At 38.7% G+C, this 22,611-nt stretch overlaps 1 protein-coding gene across 1 annotated transcript in view; it reads right to left on the bottom strand.

The window, feature by feature from the left end:
* LOC105488580 (phospholipase C eta 1) overlaps positions 1-11,131 on the bottom strand; it is a 182,573-nt gene extending 171,442 nt beyond the window's left edge. Inside the window, exons 1-2 of the mRNA XM_071091121.1 lie at positions 11,062-11,131; positions 8,292-8,377 (exon numbers count right to left, since the gene is read on the bottom strand). Coding sequence (XP_070947222.1) covers positions 8,292-8,377; positions 11,062-11,105 — 130 coding nt within the window. The 5' untranslated portion in view covers positions 11,106-11,131. The remainder of the gene's footprint in view (positions 1-8,291; positions 8,378-11,061) is intronic.
* Between the last annotated feature and the right edge of the window lie 11,480 nt (positions 11,132-22,611).

A 22,611-nucleotide genomic window follows, 5' to 3' on the forward strand; every position in this document is an offset into this window, starting at 1 on the left:
CTTAGATTATCACTGCCTTTCAGGCTTATGTTGTTTGTTTGTTTGTTTGTTTGTTTGTTTGTTTGTTTGTTTTTGAGACGGAGTCTCACTCTGTCGCCCTGACTGGAGAGTGCAGTGGCATGATCTCAGCTCACTGCAAGCTCCACCTCCCGGGTTCAAGTGATTCTCATGCCTCAGCCTCCAAGTAGCTGGGATTACAGGCGACCACTACCACGCCAGGCTACTTTTTGTATTTTTAATAGAGATGGGGTTTCGCCATGTTGGCCAGGCTGGTCTTGAACTCCTGACCTCAGGTAATCCACCCACCTTGGCCTCCCAAAATTCTGGGATTACAGACATGAGCCACTGTGCCCAGTTCAGGTTTATGTATTTCTTACCTTTCTTCTTCTTTCACAATAATTAAAAAAGGTATTAAATCTTTGCTTCTGATTGAAAAATCTCCAATGTTTTATGAATAAACAATCATGGTGTGCCAGTGCCATCGTAGGACACTAGTTTAGATTATAAGGATGCCAAGTGGAATGAGACATGGTCCCTGTTACGTAAATTTCCTAGGAGAAACACCCTCTGATATTTTCAATAGTTAAATTCTAGAAAGGTTTTCTGGCTAAGTACATACCTTGTGTTTTCTATATCCTTTTAAAATCTAACTATTTAAAATAAAAAGACAAAAGAGCAATCTACAAAAACGTATGTATATCTCTTTTGTAACCTGTGATTTAATCAATTTAGACAACTGCCTTTGGTTAGACTTGGGTAACTAAGAATATGCATGGAGAAGTAAATCCGGACGTAATTCTATCACTAACTAACTGCTGAAACCTTTTGCTCTCTTTCTTCTTTTGCTCCTTTCTCCCACTTTCCATAAGTCAGTCAAAGTATTCAACCTCCACATTATTCTAGCTGCAGAGACTTCTGCTCCAGATATTAATGTCTATAAAAATACTATCTCCCAGCAAAACCTTCCCTGTCTCTCAAAACTAGGAGGCATTTACCCATTCCTTTTGTATCTTCTCCCACTTAATTGTGTGTGCCTCAGGCAGGGACTATGACTTATTTACCCTGCTATCCTTTGCAAGCAGTATAATGCATGATGCATAACAGCTACTAAGCAGTCAATAAACGTTAGCTCCATGAACTTCCCCTCCAACATTTAGCTTAATATCTCTACATGCTAAATGCTGAATCTGTACTGATTGGCTGATATAAACTCTTAATTTGCCAGTCATTAGAGGAAAAGCATTACTATCAAGTTTGCACCACTACTGTTTAGGCTATTATGTCTTCAAACTATTCTAGCAAAATTCAGGCTATGCAACAAGCAGAAGTAAACATTAATGAGATAGTGCACTTATGATACCAAAGCATTCCTCAGCCAACTGTCTTTTACTCCCTGCTATAATCATTCAGTTAATATTTGCCAACCAATGAATTGAATAATGATGCATCAAAAACAGTCCGATGACGGTACCAATTATAAAGATAAGAAAGGGCATGTGCTTATGTTCAGAAAACAACCTGGCAAAGGCAGCATAGTAGAGGGGATTCAATTGGGGCTGAACTCAGGGTGCCTGATTATCTTGGCTAGTTCGCTATTCCACAAGTGTAAAGAAACCTATGATGCTCATCCACCCTAATGGAAAAGCATCTTTCCTACTGAAATTACCTTCCAGCTGCATAATGTCTGAACTATAGGGCTCTAAAAAGAGATTTCAACCCTTTGGTAAAGACTCCCTGAACACCTGCTGTAACTCAGGTTCTGTACTAAATAACAAAAGAATAAGACCTCAGACACTCAGAGTCTAGTCTAAATGTCGGCAAACATTTTCTGTAAAGAGCCAGATAGTAAATGTTTTAGGCTGTGTGGTCCATACAGCCTCTGTGGCAATCACTTTTGCAAGGAGAGCAAAAACAGCATTAGAAAATATGTACACTATTAAATATGGCTGTGTTTGGGTTGTAGTCTGCTTTATATACAAAATCAGGCAACTGACTGAATTTGGCCTACAGGGCGTAGTTTGCCAACTCTTGGTATTCAGGTACATTTTTTTAAATTGCAAAACAGTGAGCTGTGTGTTAATGAAAGCTTCCCCTTGGATTTGTATAACATTTCATAATTTATGAAGCTATTTCATATATATTAGCTCAAAATTTAATCCCTCATACCAACCCTTTAAAATAGGTAGGTCTTATTATCTTCATTTTATAAATAAGAAAACTAAAGTTCAAATAAATTAATTTCCTTAAGTCATCATATAGGTCGAGATGGAGCTAAGATTTGAGCTTCCACCTTACAGGCACAGACTACTAAGTGCTCACCAAAACTTACTTCCTCTTCCTCCAGGGCACACAGCCAGACTGCATTTTCCAGACTCCCTTGCAGTTGGGTGTGGCCATGTGATTAGGTTCTGGTCAGTGGAATTTAGGCTTTGCCCTTTAAAAGTTCCTCATAAAAACTGGCTAACATGATCCTCTGCTTTCTTTTCTCCTTCCATTTGGCCAGAAGGAGGTACTCCTAGGGTAATCTTTTGGGTGACATGTTGACAACAGCAGAACCACAAGACAGAAGCAACCTGGGCCCCTGAATCACCTCTTGGAAGAGAGTCACTCAAGCAGGAACACTTGTATTAGGCTGGCAAAGCAGTAAGAAATGTGTATTAAGCCACTGACAGAGAGAGCTTTATCTGCATATTACTTTAGCTAATAGAGTCTGCACCCAGGTCCAATGTTGTTTGCATTCAACTATAGCCGAGATGCAAAGGATGACTTTACCAGGCCAATGAGACAGAAGAGATCATATTTCAGACAAGGGACATTCAGGCAAAGCAAAGAGTGCTTTCAAGAAAGAAGAAATTGTTCTAAATGGTTACATAGTAAACTAGCAAGACAGTGGAAGGAGAGGCAGCAAAGATAAGCACTGGGAAAGACCTGTGTCAACACCACAGTAAAAGGACTAGGAGAGAACAAGAGACAGCAATTAGATCTGCCTTTAGCACACTCAATCTAAGGAAGAAGAGGCTGGAGGCAGGGAGACCGCCTCTAGAGTCTGATTAGCACTGGCCTCATCAGAGCAGAGCTGTGAGCCAGCAAAATATTTTCTTTATGTACCCTGATTTTTAAATAAATCTGATTTTTTCTAATTATAAATGTAATATATCCTAATCACAAATGTATAAAGAAGTATGAAGAAGAAAATAAATCACAAATAATCTCATACTCAAAGATAACCAGTATTAATATTTCAGAACATAAACTTCTGAGCTTCTTTTACCTTTCTCTTTAGCAGATATGTTTAGGCATGAAGAAAAATGGAAATATAAGATAATATTTTCCATTAACTACAACCATCAGCATCTTCTCATGTCAATCACCATAGATATTCACATTCACTATTAGTAGCCTTGTGCACATGGTATAGATATGCTATCATTTTTTTAAATCAATTGTCTACTAGTATATACTTAGACTGCTCCCTTTTTCTTGCTATTACAAAAACTATGCAATAAACTTTCTTATACATATATCTTTGTGCAAATGTACAAGTAATTTGACAGGACTAATTTCTGAGACGAAGAGTTTTTCTATTGTCAAATTGCCCTCCAGGGAGATGGTACTAATTCAGATTCCCACTAGTGGTGTATAAAAGTGCCAATTTTCTCACACCTCTGGTGACACTGGATGTTATCTTTTTTTTTCTTTTAATTCTTTGGCAATCTTGTAAGGCAAAAACATATATATCTATCTCATTCTCTTAATTTTTGAAAACACAGTTATTCAATTTTTTAGTTCTCTTCTTTGTATTTTAAAATATTATCTCTGTTCTATGGATGATCCTAAACATATATTTATTATCTTTAAAGTTACAGTGTGCCTAATTTATACAACTGGGCTAAGTGAATAGAAGCAGAGTCACTTTTGGATTTGAAAGACTTAGTGTGGAAGAAGTAAACACAAATAATCAGATATTCATACTCCTCAAGGGCTATCAAGGATGGTCAGTGAACTAGCATTGTGAGAATTTAGTAGATAATCTATTTCTGCATTTATGTGCTCTAAATAACAAGCCATATACTTATTAAAATTAGCTAAGGATTTGTTTAAGTTATTGCTTCCTTGGTGTTTTTCACACCTTTATCATATGCTTGACTTATCTTTGGTTTTGGTTATATACTAGCTAGGGCAAAGGGTAAATATACATGGAAGCTTAGAGAAAAAATGCAATTCGAAAACTGATATAGGTTGTCAAACCTGAGAAAAAGGAAAGGATGAGACACAGATGAGGAGTGTGTGTGTGTGTGTGTGTGTGTGTGTGTGTGTGTGTGTGTGTAAGACAGATAGTAAAACAAGCAGGCATGTATTATTAGGAGATGTATTTCAAGGTAACATTTATTAAAGGCCTATGTACCAAGCACTGGACAAGATTTGTTATCCACATTATTTCATCTTATCCTCACAACTTTTTGAAGAATACAGAATGCATATTTTTAAAATGATGTCCAAAATCCATATTTTTAAATTGTGTGCCAGAGAAATTGACCAAGGGATTAGCCAAACGCTCAGCCACTATTAGAACTTTAGCTTGTCTTTTGCTATAATTTTATTCCAAATTCCATACTCTCCCCCACTGTACACTAAAAAAAATTCTGGATTAGAATTTCTAGTGCTCTCCCTGACACCAATGTTCCTCTTCTCCCATGTAGGGGTACAAAGAAACAAATAAATGATAAAGTAAAAAGGGGAATGGGTTGCATGTGAGAATGAGGGATGGTCCCGGCAACTTTAATAAAGGAATAAGAAAATAAATTATCTATTGAGTATATGAGAAATTAAATTGAAGGGAATGTAACCTTAGAATAGAGTCAGAAAAGTCAGGAATAAATAAGTTCAGGATAAAGAAGTAGCACAATAAAATAATGGCATGAAAAAATATACATATTTGTAAAATGAAAATATTTCTAAAATGGAAAATAATAACTAGAAACCACATAATTATAAAACTGGCTCAACTGAGAAATACTATGTCCAGCCCCTTAATCTTAACCTGCTGTTAAAGGAACACTTTCTCCATTGTGTTAATATTCTTAACAATCACACGCCAACTTCCCCACCACTTTTTAAATGCAGTAACCAAAACTGAACCCTGTCATCAAACAAGAGTCACATTGGCCGAGCACAGTGGCACATGCCTGTAATCCCAGCACTTTGGGAGGCTGAGGCGGGTGGATCACCTGAGGTCAAGAGTTCAAGACCAGCCTGGCCAACATGGCAAAACCCCATCTCTACCTAAAAAAAAAATAGCGAGGCGTGGTGGTATATGCCTGTAATCCCAGCTACTCAGGAGGCTAAGGCAGGATAATTGCTTGAACCCAGGAGGTGAAGGTTGCAGTGAGCCACACCACTGCACTCCAGCCTAGGCAACAGAGCAAGACTCCAGCTCAAAAAAAAAAGAGTCACATCACCCAGCAAATACAAAGAGAATGCTAGTCAGGAACTGCTAACACTATTTGCACTAACAATCAACAAGTTGAGAACTTTCATCAGTTTGTTGCTCTCTGTGAACCTCATTGGGGCTTCTGCCAGGCCTGCCAATATTTGCTTCACTTTGCTTTTTTTCTTTTCTTAATAACACTTATCTGAGCTTAGAACAAGAAAAATCACCGGACTTCGAAAGATCCCCTAGCCCAACACAACGGGTAGACAACTAACTCCAAGGTCTGGTAGCTAATAAAGGTCAGAGACATACAATCAACCCACTGATTCTTATCTTTGTGGGCATGCATGGGGTTTCGTAAACCAAATACATTCTAAATTGTATTTCTATATAAAAAATAAGATGAATTGAGAAAACTGGGGAAAAGATGTCTGAAAACAGAAAGGACAACTGTGGAGAGATTACAACAAATAGGAGAGGGTGAGTGTTCAGAGGGGAAAATAAGAAACGTGAGCCTAGACTCAGTGCAGTGGTTCACACCTGTAATCCCAGCACTTTGGGAGGCCGAGGCGGGCGGATTACCTGAGGTCGGGAGTTCAAGACCAGCCTGGCCAACATGGTGAAACCCTGTCTTTACTAAAAATAAAAAAATTTGCAGGGTGTGGTGGCACACGCCTGTAATTCCAGCTACTTAGGAGGCTAAGCAGGAGAATTGCCTGAGCTCAGTAGGCAGAGGTTGCAGTGAGCCGAGATCACGCCACTGCACTCCTGCCTGGACCTCAGAGAAAGACTCTGTCTAAAAGAAAAAGAAAAAAAAGAAAAGGTGAGACTAAAGAGCAGAATGAGATGGCTTCATTCTTCATCCATTGTATTCTTCCTTTGTCCCCTTGTGCATAACTGGGGACTGTTTACATGTGTGTGTGCATGTATATACTATATGCACTGACACCTCTGGAAAGACACAAATCCACATGCCAAAATATCAATCATGGTTATGCCCGAGGATTGGGCATAGCCACTTGCTTTCATCCACCACTTCTTCAGAAAAAAAAAGGCATACATTTGTGGTCAAAAACAGTAAGTAGTAGTGAGAGAATATGAAATAAGTTGAGAATGACTATACACAAACATTAAATAGAGGACTGGCTAAGACTTTTTTTAAATAAAGTAAGAATTAAGTAGCAAATAAAAAACTTGAAGGCCAGGCACGATGGCTTATGCCTGTAATCCCGGCATTCTGGGAGGCTAATGCAGGAAGATCACTTCAAGCCAGCAGTTCAAAACCAGCATGGGCAACATAGTGAGACCCCATCTCTACAAAAAATACAAAAATTAGCCAGACATGGGGGCATGCATCTGTAATCCCAGCTACCCAAGAGGCTGAGGTGAGAGGTTCATTTGAGCCCAGGAGGTCAAGCCTACATTGAGCCAAGATTGTGCCACTGTACTCTAGCTTGGACAACAAAATTTGTATGTTCTTATTCTCTCATTTTCTTAGTTGATTTTCTGGGCTTCTCATTTTTAAAACCATCAGTGAGAACATGAGAAAATAAATTACTAAATAAAAGGAATACAAAAATGAGAAAATAAGGAAGGTATAATATCATTGAAATTAAGATTAAAACCTCAAAATCAGAAGAATACTCATGATGTGAGAGGCACCTGTTTACTAAGTCCAACTGAAGACCTGCCTCCTGTTCACACTGTTCACATTTCAACAAGTAGAAATAGGAAAGTAGAGATATGAAATGGCTCACACAATGTATAGTCCTCATTCTCTTTTGTTAACCACATAAAAGTTTCATTTCTTTATGAGACCTACATCAATGGCGTAACTCCTTTCTGTTTACATGCGTGTGTCCATGTATGTACTACACGTACCAACACCTCTGGAGACACGCAAATCCACATGACAAAATATCAACTATGGTTATGACCAAGGAGTGGGAAAGGCAAGGAGAAAGTTCATTTTAGCATTTGATGTAAATCAAGATTGCTTGTTTTTTTAAACCAGTCCTTGGGTATAACCTTAGACATTCCAAATAAAACAAAGAAAAAAGATTATAAAGGGCAAATGATGAACTTAGACATAAAGATGAAATGCAAAGAGAAATTATAAAAGAGGAATGAAATTGTCCTTTAAAGCTGCCTTTTATTTCATCTCTTCTTTTCTCATTTGGTTTTATTTCACCATCCTGAGTTAATCCATAAATGCAATGTAATTCCAATCAAAACCTCAAGTAAGTGACTTCTGGAACTAGACAGGAAGTTCTAAAATTTATCTGGGGGAAGAGGGTTGCCTCAGAGCCCTGCTTGTATATTTTCTCAAGTTTTATCTTTATACACCCTCCCTGGTAAAACTGAAAATACTCACATGGATTTTAAAGAAAAGCAAGAAGCAAGAGGTCACTGGATGAGACAAAAACCTTATGTAACACACATCTACAACCATGACTTATTCTTTAAACAGATCGATAGAGACAATCATTCACCTTTCTTCAGAGAGACAGCTGAAGTAACTCTAGCTCACTCATGGTAGCTTCTGTTTGCTGACAAGTAATTAGAGACAGTTACAGATCATTTGTCAAAACTTCAATGGGTAGGGTTCATGGCCCTGATCTGAACCAATCTCTCAAGCAGATGACAACGACCCTTTCCCTTGGGCTGTGTAATCTATCTTTCATAGCACTTCTAGACTCTTTTCCCCAAAATACCACTTTTACATCACACATGTACCCCAAAACTTACCATCTTCTCCCCTTGCTCTTTAGATCCAGCCCAAACTCCTCAGGGGATATTAAAAAACTGGCTAACCATTCTTCCCCCACTGCTTCCCTGTGCCAAACCCTGTGTAACCTACCATACTGTTCCCCTTTCCATTTCGCACTGAGGAAGTACGTATTTGCAGGCCCATTCATTCCAAGGAACATCAGGCCAACCTGCCGGCTGGGGAAAGGCAAATGCACAAAGGAGGAGATGTTAAACTGAGATGTTTTCATAGAAGCAGAGAACCTTTTACAAAAACAAGCAATCGATTGCTTCCTGCCTATGTATCTTACCACCTCTAACAAAGTAATAACATTTCTAAGAGAGAGAACAGAGCTGCAAGTCCAGGTTCCAAAGTCAGCCAGCAGGATTCAAATGTCAGCTCTACCAGTTACAGCTGACCTAGAGCAAGTTCTTTTCTCTCTATGCACCTCAGATTCCTTGCCTTTAAAATGAAGATAACTATATGCACTTCATAGAGTTATGATGAAGATGGCTAGTTGTCAAAATTAGTGTTAGGTACTCGATTTTTTTCTAATGAATTTGATCCCATCATTTGCTATAGAAAACTCTAGAATCTGTCCTTTTCCTCTGATGCTATATTCTGAAGCAGTAACCCTAATTGAAATAACTTAGGTGGTTACTTTGCTCTGATGAGCATTTATATAGTCACAATAATGTAAATGTAAGTAGTCACAGTAATGTGAATCTTGTTTATTGATATTAAACTTTTAAAGTCAATCTATGATCAAAACATAGGAGGAGTAATTATGAGTACAGAAAAAGAATGAAAAAATGATTATACTGGCCGGGCGCGGTGGCTCAAGCCTGTAATCCCAGCACTTTGGGAGGCCGAGACGGGCGGATCACGAGGTCAGGAGATCGAGACCATCCTGGCTAACACGGTGAAACCCCGTCTCTACTAAAAAATACAAAAAACTAGCCGGGCGAGGTGGCGGGCGCCTGTAGTCCCAGCTACTCGGGAGGCTGAGGCAGGAGAATGGCGTAAACCTGGGAGGCGGAGCTTGCAGTGAGCTGAGATCCGGCCACTGCACTCCAGCCCGGGTGACAGAGTGAGACTCCGTCTCAAAAAAAAAAAGAAAAAATGATTATACTAAGAGAAGTTAGGAGGGATAAAAGAGGCAAAGGTTTGGCAAAGGGAGAGTGATGGTCACTAGGTAGAGTAGTCCAGCTGGCAGAGCAGGAAACCAAAATGTAAGTGAATTGTTAAAGATACGGGGATAACCAATAGGGTAACCAAAGAGGACATGGAGCAATATAAGTGAGCTACTTCTCATCTATCATAGAAGAAAATCAATAATTAATATCAAAAGTTGAGAAATCAATAAGTGGCAGTGTAAGTGCATCAGTTGGAGATATAAAAGTAACACTAAAACCCTACAAAAGGAAAGTAAAAGAGTTAAAAGTAATTTATTTGGAAAGAGGCAAAGAGGGCTGAGGAAAAACCTATATTTTTTGTTAATAGTTCTATAATACTGTGTTTAAATTTTTCAACTTTTTAAATTAAGAAGGTGTAATCGAAAAAAAGTCTATTCACAATACCAACTAAAATCATAAAAATAAACCTACCAAGAAATGTGAACAACCTATATGAAGAAAGCTCTAAATCTTGACTGACGTAAGAGAAGGACCTAAGAGAAAACCTAAAATATGATGAATCCTACTATGTTCCTGAAAGGAGGAATCAATGACTTAAAGTTGGCAGTTCTCCTGAGTTAATCTATAAATGCAATGTAATTTCAACTAAAACCACAACTAAGTGACTTCTGGAACTAGACAGGCAGTTCTAACATTTATCTGGAATACAAAATACATGAAAAGAGCCAAAAATTTTTGACTGAGAACAATAAGGGAGAACTTGCCGTCACAGATATTTCAGAAACAAACAGCTCTGTAGAACAGACTAAAGCACACAGCATTATGGGTATCACCTTCTTCATTAAATAGGGAAACAGCCATATTCCACAACGTGAAACACCAGGAAATGGCCACAGACCTTTCTGCCCTAATGTTACATTTGGACTGATTATGCAAGCAATATGACAACATTCAAACCAAATTCCTGCAACCTAGGAAAGGTTGAGGAGGGGTTCTCTAACTTCTTGGAGAAATCATTTTTTGTTTGCCATAAAAGAATAGGATACTCATAATTAGGCACAATTTTGTCTAGTGGACAAGAGGTCATGACCTTAGTAAGGACAGAAATGTTAAATTTCTTATCAGGCAATGACTTTCTTGTAACTAGTTTATCCCAAATACAAGGCAGTGACTGAATTAACAAGTGTATGCAGAAAAAGCAGCAGTTACAAATTCTACAGCAGCTTTGATCAGTGGCAAAGGACACTAATGTGGACTTGAGAGTCTAATGTTTTCTTATGAAAGAGCATCTTAGCTAAGAAACGTGAATAGAGACCATTGTTTCCTCAACTATTTACTGCAACAGCTTTCTGGTCTCCAGTGCTCCAGCCTCACCTGTTCCACCATCAGTCTCCAAACTGTTGTCAGAGAGATCTTTCTAAAACTCAAATCTGATTAATCTCTCCCCAGCTTAAAACTTTCTGTTGCCTTTTTTTTTTTTTTTTTTTTTTTTTTTTGGTAATAATGTCTAAATGTCTTAACCTGGATTACCAGGTCCTTATTATTAACACCTGGTGCTTGCTACTCCTTCAGCTTCAACCCTTGCTTATCCACCTGACATCATCCTCATCATATTTCAAGGCTCAGTTCAAATGTCACCTCCAGAAATCCTTTGCTGACTTCTCCATACTCAGGTACCACTGGAATGTTCCTCTATTACAGTATTACTGTTATTACAGTAATATAAGCATGTTTGTGCACTATACCAGAAGTTACTAGAAGAGAGGTAAGTTCTTTTATTCATCTTCATATCCCCAGCCAGCACCTTGTAGATAAAGCACTCAGTCTATCTCTATTAACTGTACCCATTAATGATTAACAGTTGAGAATTCCACAAGAAGCTCTTGATTTTCCTTCCCTAAAAAAAAAAAAAAAACAGCCTTGTACAAAGGATTCAAATGACATAGCATGAGCAAAATCACAAATATCTAAATGTAGCAACTTCTAAAAGAAAAAAAAATCTGTACGATTGAGAAGGGTAGGTACAGTTCTCATGATATGGGAATTGGATGGCTCAATTCCAGCCACAGATCTGTTCCACATCTTCAAGAAAATTATGCAGCCTCCCTAGGACTATTTTTTCTTCTTGTAAAAGAATGAGATTGCTATGGTTTCTTCCTGCTCTAGAAATCCAGGACTCGCTCTTATGATGACATCTGCCCTTCCATCAGGCATTCGTACACAGCATGCACACTGCTGGCATGTAGGCTATACTAGACCATGGGGGAAATTAGTAGCAGATGGTACCAAAGTTCTAGGTCAAAGTCATCCCAGAACAAATACAATTTCTTTTCATTAAAGTATATGAAATATACATTATCCTTATTTGTACAACTATACCATCTTACATTTCTGTGGTCCTTTTCTATCTTTCAAACGTTTTCAGAGACCAGTAATTCTTACAACAACCTTGTGACATAAGCAAGAAAGTAGTATTACCTCTTGTTACTAAAAAGGAAATCGAGGCTCAGAGACATAACAAGATTATAAAAACACCTTCCTTACATGTCTCAAGCTTGCTCCTGCTTCTGGTTTTATGTTGCAATTCAGGTGCCTACATCTTCTCAGTGTTGTTCAGAATCACTGAGATGAGGTTTAGCACATTATATGAAATTCTAAGGGAAACAACAATAACAATAATTTCCTAATTATATGCCTAAATACAAATCATAGGAGCAAACGTGGGCTTTATACTTCATGGTCTTCCTGCCTCTGAATAAACATTCCTCAACTTTGTACTCCAGTCAATTGAAGCCACTCCTCTAATGTTACTGTTTAACAATGCAACTCAGATTTCATGATGTTTCAGAATCTATCAGTTTCACACACTCAGATACAGAGTTGATCTGCATAATTTAAGATGTTCCTCTTAAAATTGATCTGGAAATCAGAAGAAAGATTTTTTTGAAAAACAGTCTCGCTACCAACTGAAATGATTTTAATACCAAGATGGCCAGTCAGTAATGAAAATTTTTCATTCAGCAGAACAAAATCACTAAAATAAATAATAGAAAATCTATTAATAAAATATGAAATGTTTGCTCATTGAAAAATATCTGGTAAGACATCTGTACGTGAAAACATCTACCTTGAAACAATACACCTTACATTCATCAACTTTAAAAGCTTGTATGACTAGAAAAATTATTTCAAATTTCGTAAGAATTAAAGCTCTATTTTAAATTTAAAGATCATCTTATGTGGTTAAAGTAATAGAAGTCACTTTCATCATTACTTCCATAATGTGGAAAGCAAGATGACCCCGATAGTATGCTGTGCAGTTCAATGTACTCCTACATTCTGCATATATAAGAGTTTCCAAACATATTATAAGACAGAACTCTAAATGGAAATTCTTCTGACAAACTGCATATCAAGTGAGCCAAATCCTTCCCTATTTCTGTATAAAAGCTTCTTCCCATGCTTAGAAAACTCAGGTATACTCAAGAAAATCTCAACCATGGTACAATTTGTATTTCAAATAAAAAGCAAACATTGATGCTGGTACTAGGAACATGGCACATTAAAGTTGATACCGTAAACTAGCAACAATATCCAGACAGGCTTTCAGATCAGCATTGATGTGATAAAGTTACATTTGAGTAGACGCATATGAATAATCTGAAATGACAGACAAATTTCAGTTTGAAGGTAACTTTAGAAGACATTTCTTGACATGTCATTTATTCTGTCTGACCAGGAAGGAATAATTCTTACAATTCAAGAACAGTCTCCATAGATTTTCAATTTCTGATCTCCTAACTCATACTTTAAGATGTTTCTCTCATGCTCCTGGAGCTGACAGACAGGCTCTAAGAACATGATACATGGATCCTACCTCCATTTTATCTGTGCTGAATACTTCTGCCATTCTATTTTATAGAGCTAATTATTTTTACTATCCCTGACTAGCTTGAATTGATACAAATTGGGAATCATTCTCTCCAGATTATTGTAGAAAGTTAAAATATAGCTTTATTCATCATTATTCAAACTGAACAAGACTTGACAATGTTTCAGTTAAAACCTACTGTTTATAAATGTCAGACAAATTAAATTTTTAGGCATGTCTGTATCCTGACTTACAACCTAAGAATACAAATTATTTTCTCACTGACCATTTTAATATAATGATATACTTTCAGTTTGCAGGCATGCAAATTCTACTCTTATAAAAGTCTACATTTATAAGAAAAAAACACTTCTACCTAATCAAAAATACTTTGTTACCTCATTTCATACTGAAATATAATAAATATGTTCTGAAGAATTCAAATAAATATTTAACTTAACTAAACATGAAATAAAATAAATGTTTACCATCTTTTACTAGGACTATTACACTTACCTTAAAATTAATAGTATGAATCTTACCTTTTTCTGGACTTAGGTTTTTATACACTTCAAGGTCTGCCATTAAATTTAATAGTCTTACACATTATTGGCAAGAGCAGTAAAATTTCTCTCTAAAGGCAAAGCCTTTTCCTGATACACATCTCCAAAAAGGGTGGGAAAAAAAAGGCAAAGAAATCCTTAGCAGCCCCCAGAACTTGGCTCATGCTGCCCTTTATGGCATGATGAGATCTTCACAATTCAGGCTTTACAGTGTGGAGAAAATAAATCCATGAGATATGATTATAGAACTTTGTCCCAAAGTGAAAAGCACAGCCAGATAAGCACACTGGAAGCATCTGCTCCGGGCTGCCGCTATTGTGGGAATGCAGGCGCTGTGGCTACTTTGGGTATGAGACATGCATGCTTCGTGCGGCCGCGTTAAAGCCCTAAAGGCATTATGCACATTTAATGTCTGGGAAGTGTAGGTCTTTAGCCATCAAAGAAACCCTCCTCACCTTCAGAGGTCATTGAGAAACACTGATTACCGTGGGAGTGACGCAGACTGAATACAGAAAATGATCATGCACACACACAGACACAGAAGCACACACACAGACACACACACACTCTCGGAAGCAAACATCACTCCATCGGAGGCAAACACAATCCATTAAGAAATAAGCTATGGCTGCCCTATAGACTACTTTTGTGCCAGTCAGGTTAAGCGCATATTCAAAGCATTGAGGGTTTTCCTTGCTTTTTTTGTTCTGATTTTGTTCATACACAAACATAGCAATGATCACTGAAAAGACTGGAATGTTTCCAACTCAGAAGGAATGAGGTTACAGTTTCAAAACACTAGGTGAAGGCTATTTCTTAGGTTAAAAAAAAAAAAAATTACATCCCTGTGGACGTGGACAAGGTAAACAGCATGAATGAGTCTAAAAAAGTCAGTTTTTAGTGAATGAAACCGCACAATGTTATAGTGCAATTTTCCCTAAAGTCTATGTAAGCATTATTTGCAACTTCATTCAACTTCTTTGAAGAGATAGGTAGACAAACATACACATAAGCAGGTATATTTCATAAGCAATTTACGGTAGTCTTGCCTTTAAGCATTGTAACTAAGCCTCTCATCCTGAGTATTAACTCTCTTACTCCAGCATTCCCTTTCTAACATCGACCCTATTGCCATTTTCTTCTCCCAGCTTCAGCTGTCCCTCCCCCACCTGTGGCCCTTAGGACTCCCAGCACCTCCCATTCTGCATATACCAGTGTCAGGCCCTTTAGGCAATTCCCACCAGGGCCACCCAGCCTAGATTGCTAACTCACTCCTCGATTCCAAGGTGCCAAGCTCTATCCCAGATCCAATTCACCTGTTTCCCATTTTGCGCATCCCCTGCCCCAAATTGCAAACCACACTATTTACTTTTAAATACTCAAGAGAGACTTGGATTTCAAAGGTATATGTGGGCACACACAATTAAATACATGATGAGAATATCCTTCTTGCAAGACTGAATCTGACACACATACATACATGACTGTACAAAATAGCCATTAAGAGTTTAGGAGCCTCTCTGCCTGGGTTCAAAGACTGACTCTGCCACCAACTAGCTGTGTGACTTTGGGCAATTTACTTAAATTCTCTGCTCCTCCATTTCCTTATTTGTACAGTGGGCATAATAATAGTTTCTACTTCAAAATGTTATTGCAGTAATTAATTTAATACACATAAAATGCTTAGAATCACAATTATATATTATTATTGTTTTACTATTATTAGTCTTGAAGTTACTTACATCAGCCCAGACAAGGAGTGGACTTCATTGCTTAATCTGAATTAATCAGTGGTCCGAACACAAGATGGCACCCCAAAATGTGAGATATCTCAGAAATACCCATTCCTGCTAAATACTCCAAGTATTTAATACTCCCAGATAATTTTATACAAAAAGACAATGGTGTTTTCTTAACACAAAATTAGTAACACCAAAGAATGAATGTCTCGTTCCTTTGGCTGCCCAGAACCAAAGATGCCCAAAAAGCAAGAGGCATCTTGGGTTTATCTGTCACTCAGTCCTGAAAAGAGGTGAAGAGCAAAGTACTCCCGGCTGCCAAGAAGGTTTGGAAAGCCTTCCTTCCAAAGATCCCCCCTCCCCACTCCAATCTGGGGTCAAGAAAGAGGAAGGGGACAAACTTTTGATGTGCTCCCTTTACCCACCGGGAGTCTTGCTCATAATAAGTTCTTCATCCCTCTCACCTCTTGCTCCTGAAGCCCCAGGCTCCTCCCTGAAAAGACTGACATGCAGGATTGGATATGGAGCCCAACCACACAAGCACATGGCACGTTTATCCTGAGTGGCTCTGGGGCACCTTTGACGGCCAAGCCACTCACCCAGGGGAGCACATAGCAGCTTCATAGGGCAGGTGGGAAAGCTTTTAAAAAGCAATTATGGCCTATAAGTGTCTGTTTGACCACCATGGAGCACTCACAGATTTTTGAGAGCCTAGAAATATCTACTCCTTATTAAATATCCAATTCTTCAGCAGTAGCAAATAACCTCCTATGCAGCTCATTCAGAAGAATCATAAAACTTATAAACACCTATCCTGAGGTTGGCAGAGACATTGAATGAATAACCATAGCTCTGAAATCACTCCCCTGTATTCTCCCAACAGAAGGTCATGTACAATATCAAAGCTAGGCCAACAGACTCTGGGTGCAATGGTGCTTCCTCTGATGGATCACCTCAACAATCCTACAGCCTTAGAATCTTTCACTTCTTAACTGGCACCCTTATTTGGAAAGTTTGGGCCTTTTCCAGATTCATTCTAGCACCGTACTTGGCATACAGTAGGTACCTTGTAGACCCTCGTCAACTTTCTCCATTTTTAATCATTAGATCTAACATGGAATTACCTTCAACAATCAGGTGAAAAATAAAAAACAATATTTCTGAGTTCAGCTTCTAAATTTACAGTCAGTGAAGGACTTTACACTTCATCTGACAGCATTTCCCTCATCTTTCACACCTGAGTTCTACTTCTGATTTCTTAAAGAAACATCATGGCCAGGTGCGGTGGCTCAAGCCTGTAATCCTAGCACTTTGGGAGGCCGAGGCGGGCGGATCACGAGGTCAGGAGATCGAGACCATCCTGGCTAACCCGGTGAAACCCGGTCTCTACTAAAAAATACAAAAAACTAGCCTGGCGAGGTGGCGGGCACCTGTAGTCCCAGCTACTCGGGAGGCTGAGGCAGGAGAATGGCGTGAACCCGGGAGGCAGAGCTTGCAGTGAGCTGAGATCGGGCCACTGCACTCCAGCCTGGGCGACAGAGCGAGACTCCGTCTCAAAAAAAAAAGAAACATCATAAAGTAATAGGTAAAAGCAATGGGTTCCATGGAAGATGGAGAAAGATGTAAGTCCCAGCCTTTTCCTTTACTCACTGCCTGGCCTTGGGTCAGTTATGGGTAGGGTTGTCAGATAAAACAAGACACCCAGTTAAATTCAGATTTCAGAGAAACACCAAATAATTTTCAGTTAAGTATGTCCCATGACATACTGCATTTTTTCTTGCTAAATATTTTCTGTATGTTTTTTCCTGTATTTTTACTTGCTGTAATATTCCTGTATTTCTTCTTGCTAAATCTGACACCACCAAATGGGAGTCGGCCGGGCTGGTGCTCTCTAAACCTCTAAGCCTAAATATCCTCCTCTGGTGATGGCAGGGCCTGCCTCACAGGGTATTGCTGAAGAGTAAATGAGTGGTAGAGGCCAAGGGCCTAGCCCCAGTGACTGGAAAAATAAATACTCCATAAATAGAAGCTAATGCAGTAAGTGAATGGCCACGCCAATCACTAGCTTGATATAACTTCATTTAACCAAGTCTCATGTTTAAAATGTTCTACACAACACTTTCGCCACACCCCAACCTCACCAGTCATATAATTCTAAACTGAGATGAACTCGGAGTGAAAACATGGAGCATATCTGCCCTTAGGGCTCACAAGTCCAATCAGAAAACCTACTGACACAAACCTAGAAACCATGTCACTTAATGAAACATTATTATAAAAGCTACCATTTACCAGACACCACTATGCAAACATTATCTTCCCTAATCTTCAGGAAAATTCTGCAAGGAGATATATTAGTATCCATATTTTAAAGGTAAGAAAACTGAGATTCAAGTCTGACAAGACGTCCAAGATCACACAGCTGTGATGAACCAGAATTCAAACCCAAGCTGACTCCAGATTTGGGCCCTTTCCCCTGGCTCTGTGCTTTAGGTCCTGGAAACCATCCGTAAGGTTTTAGGCCTGATATTGAAACGCCTCATGTTTTTTTCCCAGCTAGAAAATATTCCCACACAATTCCAGAAGCTGTTAGTGTCTCTGGCATAGAAACACACAAATGCTTTAAAAAAAATAAAAATAAAAAATACTCGGCCGGGCACGGTGGCTCATGCCTGTAATCCCAGCACTTTGGGAGGCCAAGGCGGGCAGATCACGAGGTCAGGAGTTCGAGACCAGCCTGACCAACATGGTGAAATCCCATCTCTACTAAAAATACAAAAATTAGCCGGGTGTGGTGGCACGTGCCTGTAATCCCAGCTACTCGGGAGGCTGAGGCAGGAGAATTGCTTGAACCCGGGAGGCAGAGGTTGCAGTAAGCCAAGATCATGCCACTGCACTCCAGCCTGGGTGACAGAGCGAGATTCCGTCTCAAAAAAAAAAAAAAAAAAAAAAAAAAAGTCGTTAAAGCCATAGTACCACTTTAACTCAAAGCATATTCACAGTTTTCATCACAAAATGGAAAGTAGGGGAAAAGCAAGTATAGGGTGCAGCTTCACCACTGAGAGCCTCCAGTCACACCCAGCTACCGCTTCCTAAGGCCTATCCTACATACAGGTACCTCGATAAGGGGAGGATCTCACAGGAACTCTCATACTCTGCTGTTAAGTTGTACATTGAGAGCATAAACTGTAACAAACTTAATGAAGTCATCAGGCAAGATGCAGCAAGATTTGTAAAAATGGTTATGCTTATTTTAGTCAATAATCATTGCTGCTAGAAAGCTACCATAAGGAAATCATTAGAAATATAAACATCTATATAGAAGGATGTATCCTTTGCTTAACATTGATTATAATAATGAATAACTCCCAACCGTCTAATCGTCTACCAAAAAGGGAATGATTGACTTAAATATACATTCACATTTTGGAATTCTGTCTAACCATTAACGATGTCTGTAAGACATTGCAATTACCTGGAGAATGTTTGACATACTAAGTGAAAAAAGGAGGATACAAACTACTCAATGTTATTTTAATTATGTAAAATATATGTGTATAGACATATAGAATAAATCCTATAAAACTACATGAAAAAATGTTATCAGAGGTTATCCATGGCTATCTCTAGGTGTTTTACTTTCTTCTTTATATGTTACTATATTTTGATTATTTAGAACCAGCATTTATTTCTTTTATACTCAGAAAAAAATAACATTATTTTTTAAAAGTGTAGCCAGTTTAGTAACACTAAACTTAGAAAAAGAATGCAATCTCTTCCCACTAGTATAACGATGAAGAACTTGCTTTGAGGCTTACTAACATTTATGAAGCACTTTGCTATGTTCCACATACTGTTTCTAGCATTGCACATGCCTTATTTAATCCTTACAATGCCCCTTTGAGTAGATTAGATACAATCATTTCTCTAGTTTCAAATGTGGAATCTGAGGCCAAAAGCAGTTAAATAACTTCCCCAAGATGACACAGCAAGTCTGTGATAGACCTGGGCTTTGAGTCTCCACAGAATGTCTCTAGAATCAGTGATCTTCACCAGATAAGGTAATATGGAGATCTTGAGTCACTTATTGCCTTCAGTCTCTCTTTTTTTCATCTGACTGTCTCACAGAACAATGAACAGAGCAACCAGAGCTTAATTCCTTTTAGGAAATTTCACTGTGCACTCAACTACAGATGAAACCCAAAATCATTGCTATAAGTTACATATCAAAATTACCAATGTAGCTATGCAAACACATGAAACCTCAACAAGAATTTTCCAATCTACATACAACCCCAAAGAGCTAGATGCAGGGAAACTCCCAAGTGGATGGTCCAGGGAGATGTTCCCAGGATGAGCAAGTACATTTCCTTTCCATAAAATAGGGGGGTTTTTTTTACTACCACTGAGACATTGTCCTGTCTGAACCCCTGCTTAGTCTTAAGCTGTTCCAGAGTATTCTGGAGACAATGGGCACTAATCTTTCATCAAAATCCCTTGACCACTCAGCCATCCTTACTCAACTAGCTGTCCTGAGCAATATCTGGTTCTGAAGCAGAGGGTAGCACTATCCATTATTTGGCCCGTGCAAATCACAGAAATAAAAAATGAGCTAACTGAAGGGTTAGACTTTAGCCTCTAAGTGTCTGCTAATAATCTATGGGATAGACTGGAAGTATGCTTTCAGTTTTTATTTACAATGGACTCAACTCACTAAAGATGTAGTCATTGCAAACTTGGAGTTAAATGAATGAGAGAAGGTAGAGATCATTTATCAATTCAAACAAGCCCAGCATAGTTCATGCCTATGGTCTATTCATCATCAGTACATTTGAGGAAATTGCCATTATATGAAGCTCAGAAAGCCCCATCAGGACTGTTTCAGAAAATTGCTGCAACTTTTGTATTAAACCCCAAGGAACAAAATGGAATGCTACTCTGAGTTCATATACAAAGGAAGAGGCACTTCACAAACAAAAGTGTATGCCATGTACGTAAATGCTCAATAACGGTAATAATTACAATCTCATCACTCCTGTATGATGCTTTATAAACTCTATGCCTTACGAAGTCCTCTAGGAACACATACCCTACATGAGCCTGACAGCAACTACAGGAAGGCAGACAGGCAGAATTATCAGCCTGCATTCACAAAAGAGGAAGCTGAGCCTCGGCAGCTCCCTGTGACTTGCCCAGGGCTATAAAATTAGTCAGTGGAGAAACTGGGCTTTCCAATCCAAACACAGTGCTTTTTCCCCAAACCAGGCAAACATGTTTAAAATATTACTGCCAGCAAGAATTGCTAGACAACAGGATAACAGAGTATAACCAAACACTTAAGTTACAAACCCAGCATATCACAAAAATTTTAGCCAAGAACAGATGAAGACCTGTAGGGGTGCAGGTTTCCATCCAGTGCTTGCTAAATAAATGCTGAGAATAGCCTACACAAGGGTTTTACTCAGAGAGCAGGCTTACTGTGAATGTTTATGCATCACTGGGGAGAGATAACTCTATAGTCTAATGAGACAGAACATGTCCTATAGATCACACACACTTGTCAAATAAACCAGTTTGGACTTCTCCTACATTAGAAACCTGACATGCATCAGTGGACAGTAATTACTACACATTTTTAAGCATCTGAATCCCAAAACAAACTGAGTATAACCCATATTTAATTTTGCTATGTTCCACAGGACAGAGATGAGCCACTCATTAGCCTGACTACCTCTTTGAATGCTGCCTGCTTGATGACTTATTGATCTCCCCTTTGAGACTCTTGGCTTTAAAATAAAATTTTTTCATTATTTTTTGAAAGACTTGATTGTTTATTGGTCATGTCACTTTAAATGTTATAGGTTAGCATACAAATTTACAGGCACATCACTGTCAACTTGATGAAGATGTCAATATAATTGAAAACAAAATCTCTGGTAGGCTCAGAACTTGATTTCAACTTGAGCAATCCATGAAAATAACCAAGACCTTGTGGGCAAGATTTTACAGACAGGAGCTGTAAGAATCCCAGGATCTTGCAGCCAGAGAACACTAAAGCACACTGAACTATCTTTGGTAATGACTCAGAAAATATAAAATTCTGATTGACATTTGGGTGCCATGAACTCATATCCAGATATAAATAAAAGTACCCAGACTTTGTAAATCAGCATCAACTGTTTGAGCAGCTACTATCAGTGCTGATCAGTGTTCATTATAACATTAACAGAGGAGAATTAACTAGAGATAGGTAGTCACATGGGACTCTCTCATGGTTGTTGACAGTGACATATATTAAAACAAATATCTGTCCTGAGGGCTGAAGCTTTAATTAAATTCTCAAAACTTACGTAGTCATATATTCAAACCCCCACAGCACTTGGTATGCACTTTTCCCTGAGTAGAAGCCCCCTTACCTCCTCCCTTGCGAGGTGGAGCTGGATGACTAGAGTGGAAATGTCCAGAATAAATCCTAAGTGTTTGTATTCTCTAGCACTCCAGCTAAAAGAGGACTGTTGGTTATATAATAACCACACTTGGACATACCTGATATCTTAATACAGGATATTTTACTATGCCTTAATCTGCCATCTCTGAGTCTAATAAAAGGTAAATGATATTATCTGCCCAGGCATGGCTTGACTTACAGCCAATCAAATAGGGATTACAATACATGCATTCAAATAGGAGATATGGATGGTCATCATAACGCAAACCCCCTACCCCCTTATCCAGCAATACTGAGCCCTGGGATGATACGTATACAGACTGGTCCCATAAGGAAAGCAAACATAGAGATAACCATAAACTGGGGGGAGCAGGGAGAGCAGAGAAGATGATTCTAGATTATTGAACACAACAGCCGCATCTCTGGGAAGTCTCTACAGGCCACTCAAACCCAAAGGCCTGACTAAAGAGAATTCAAACTTCGAGGCTGCCTCAGAACCACCAGGTCACTTCAACCCCCGCAGAATTCAGGGATGTCTGCTCTGTACAACCAGAGATTCCCCTGAGAACAGGAAACAGGTCTCCAAGGGAGTGGGATGGCCATAAACTCCTGAAGGACTGGAAGGGGGATGCCTCCGCTGAAAATCTAATTCTGTAATGTCTGAGGAAGACATT

Source organism: Macaca nemestrina, chromosome 2 (genome assembly GCF_043159975.1).
Source record: "Macaca nemestrina isolate mMacNem1 chromosome 2, mMacNem.hap1, whole genome shotgun sequence".
Taxonomy (NCBI): domain Eukaryota; kingdom Metazoa; phylum Chordata; class Mammalia; order Primates; family Cercopithecidae; genus Macaca; species Macaca nemestrina.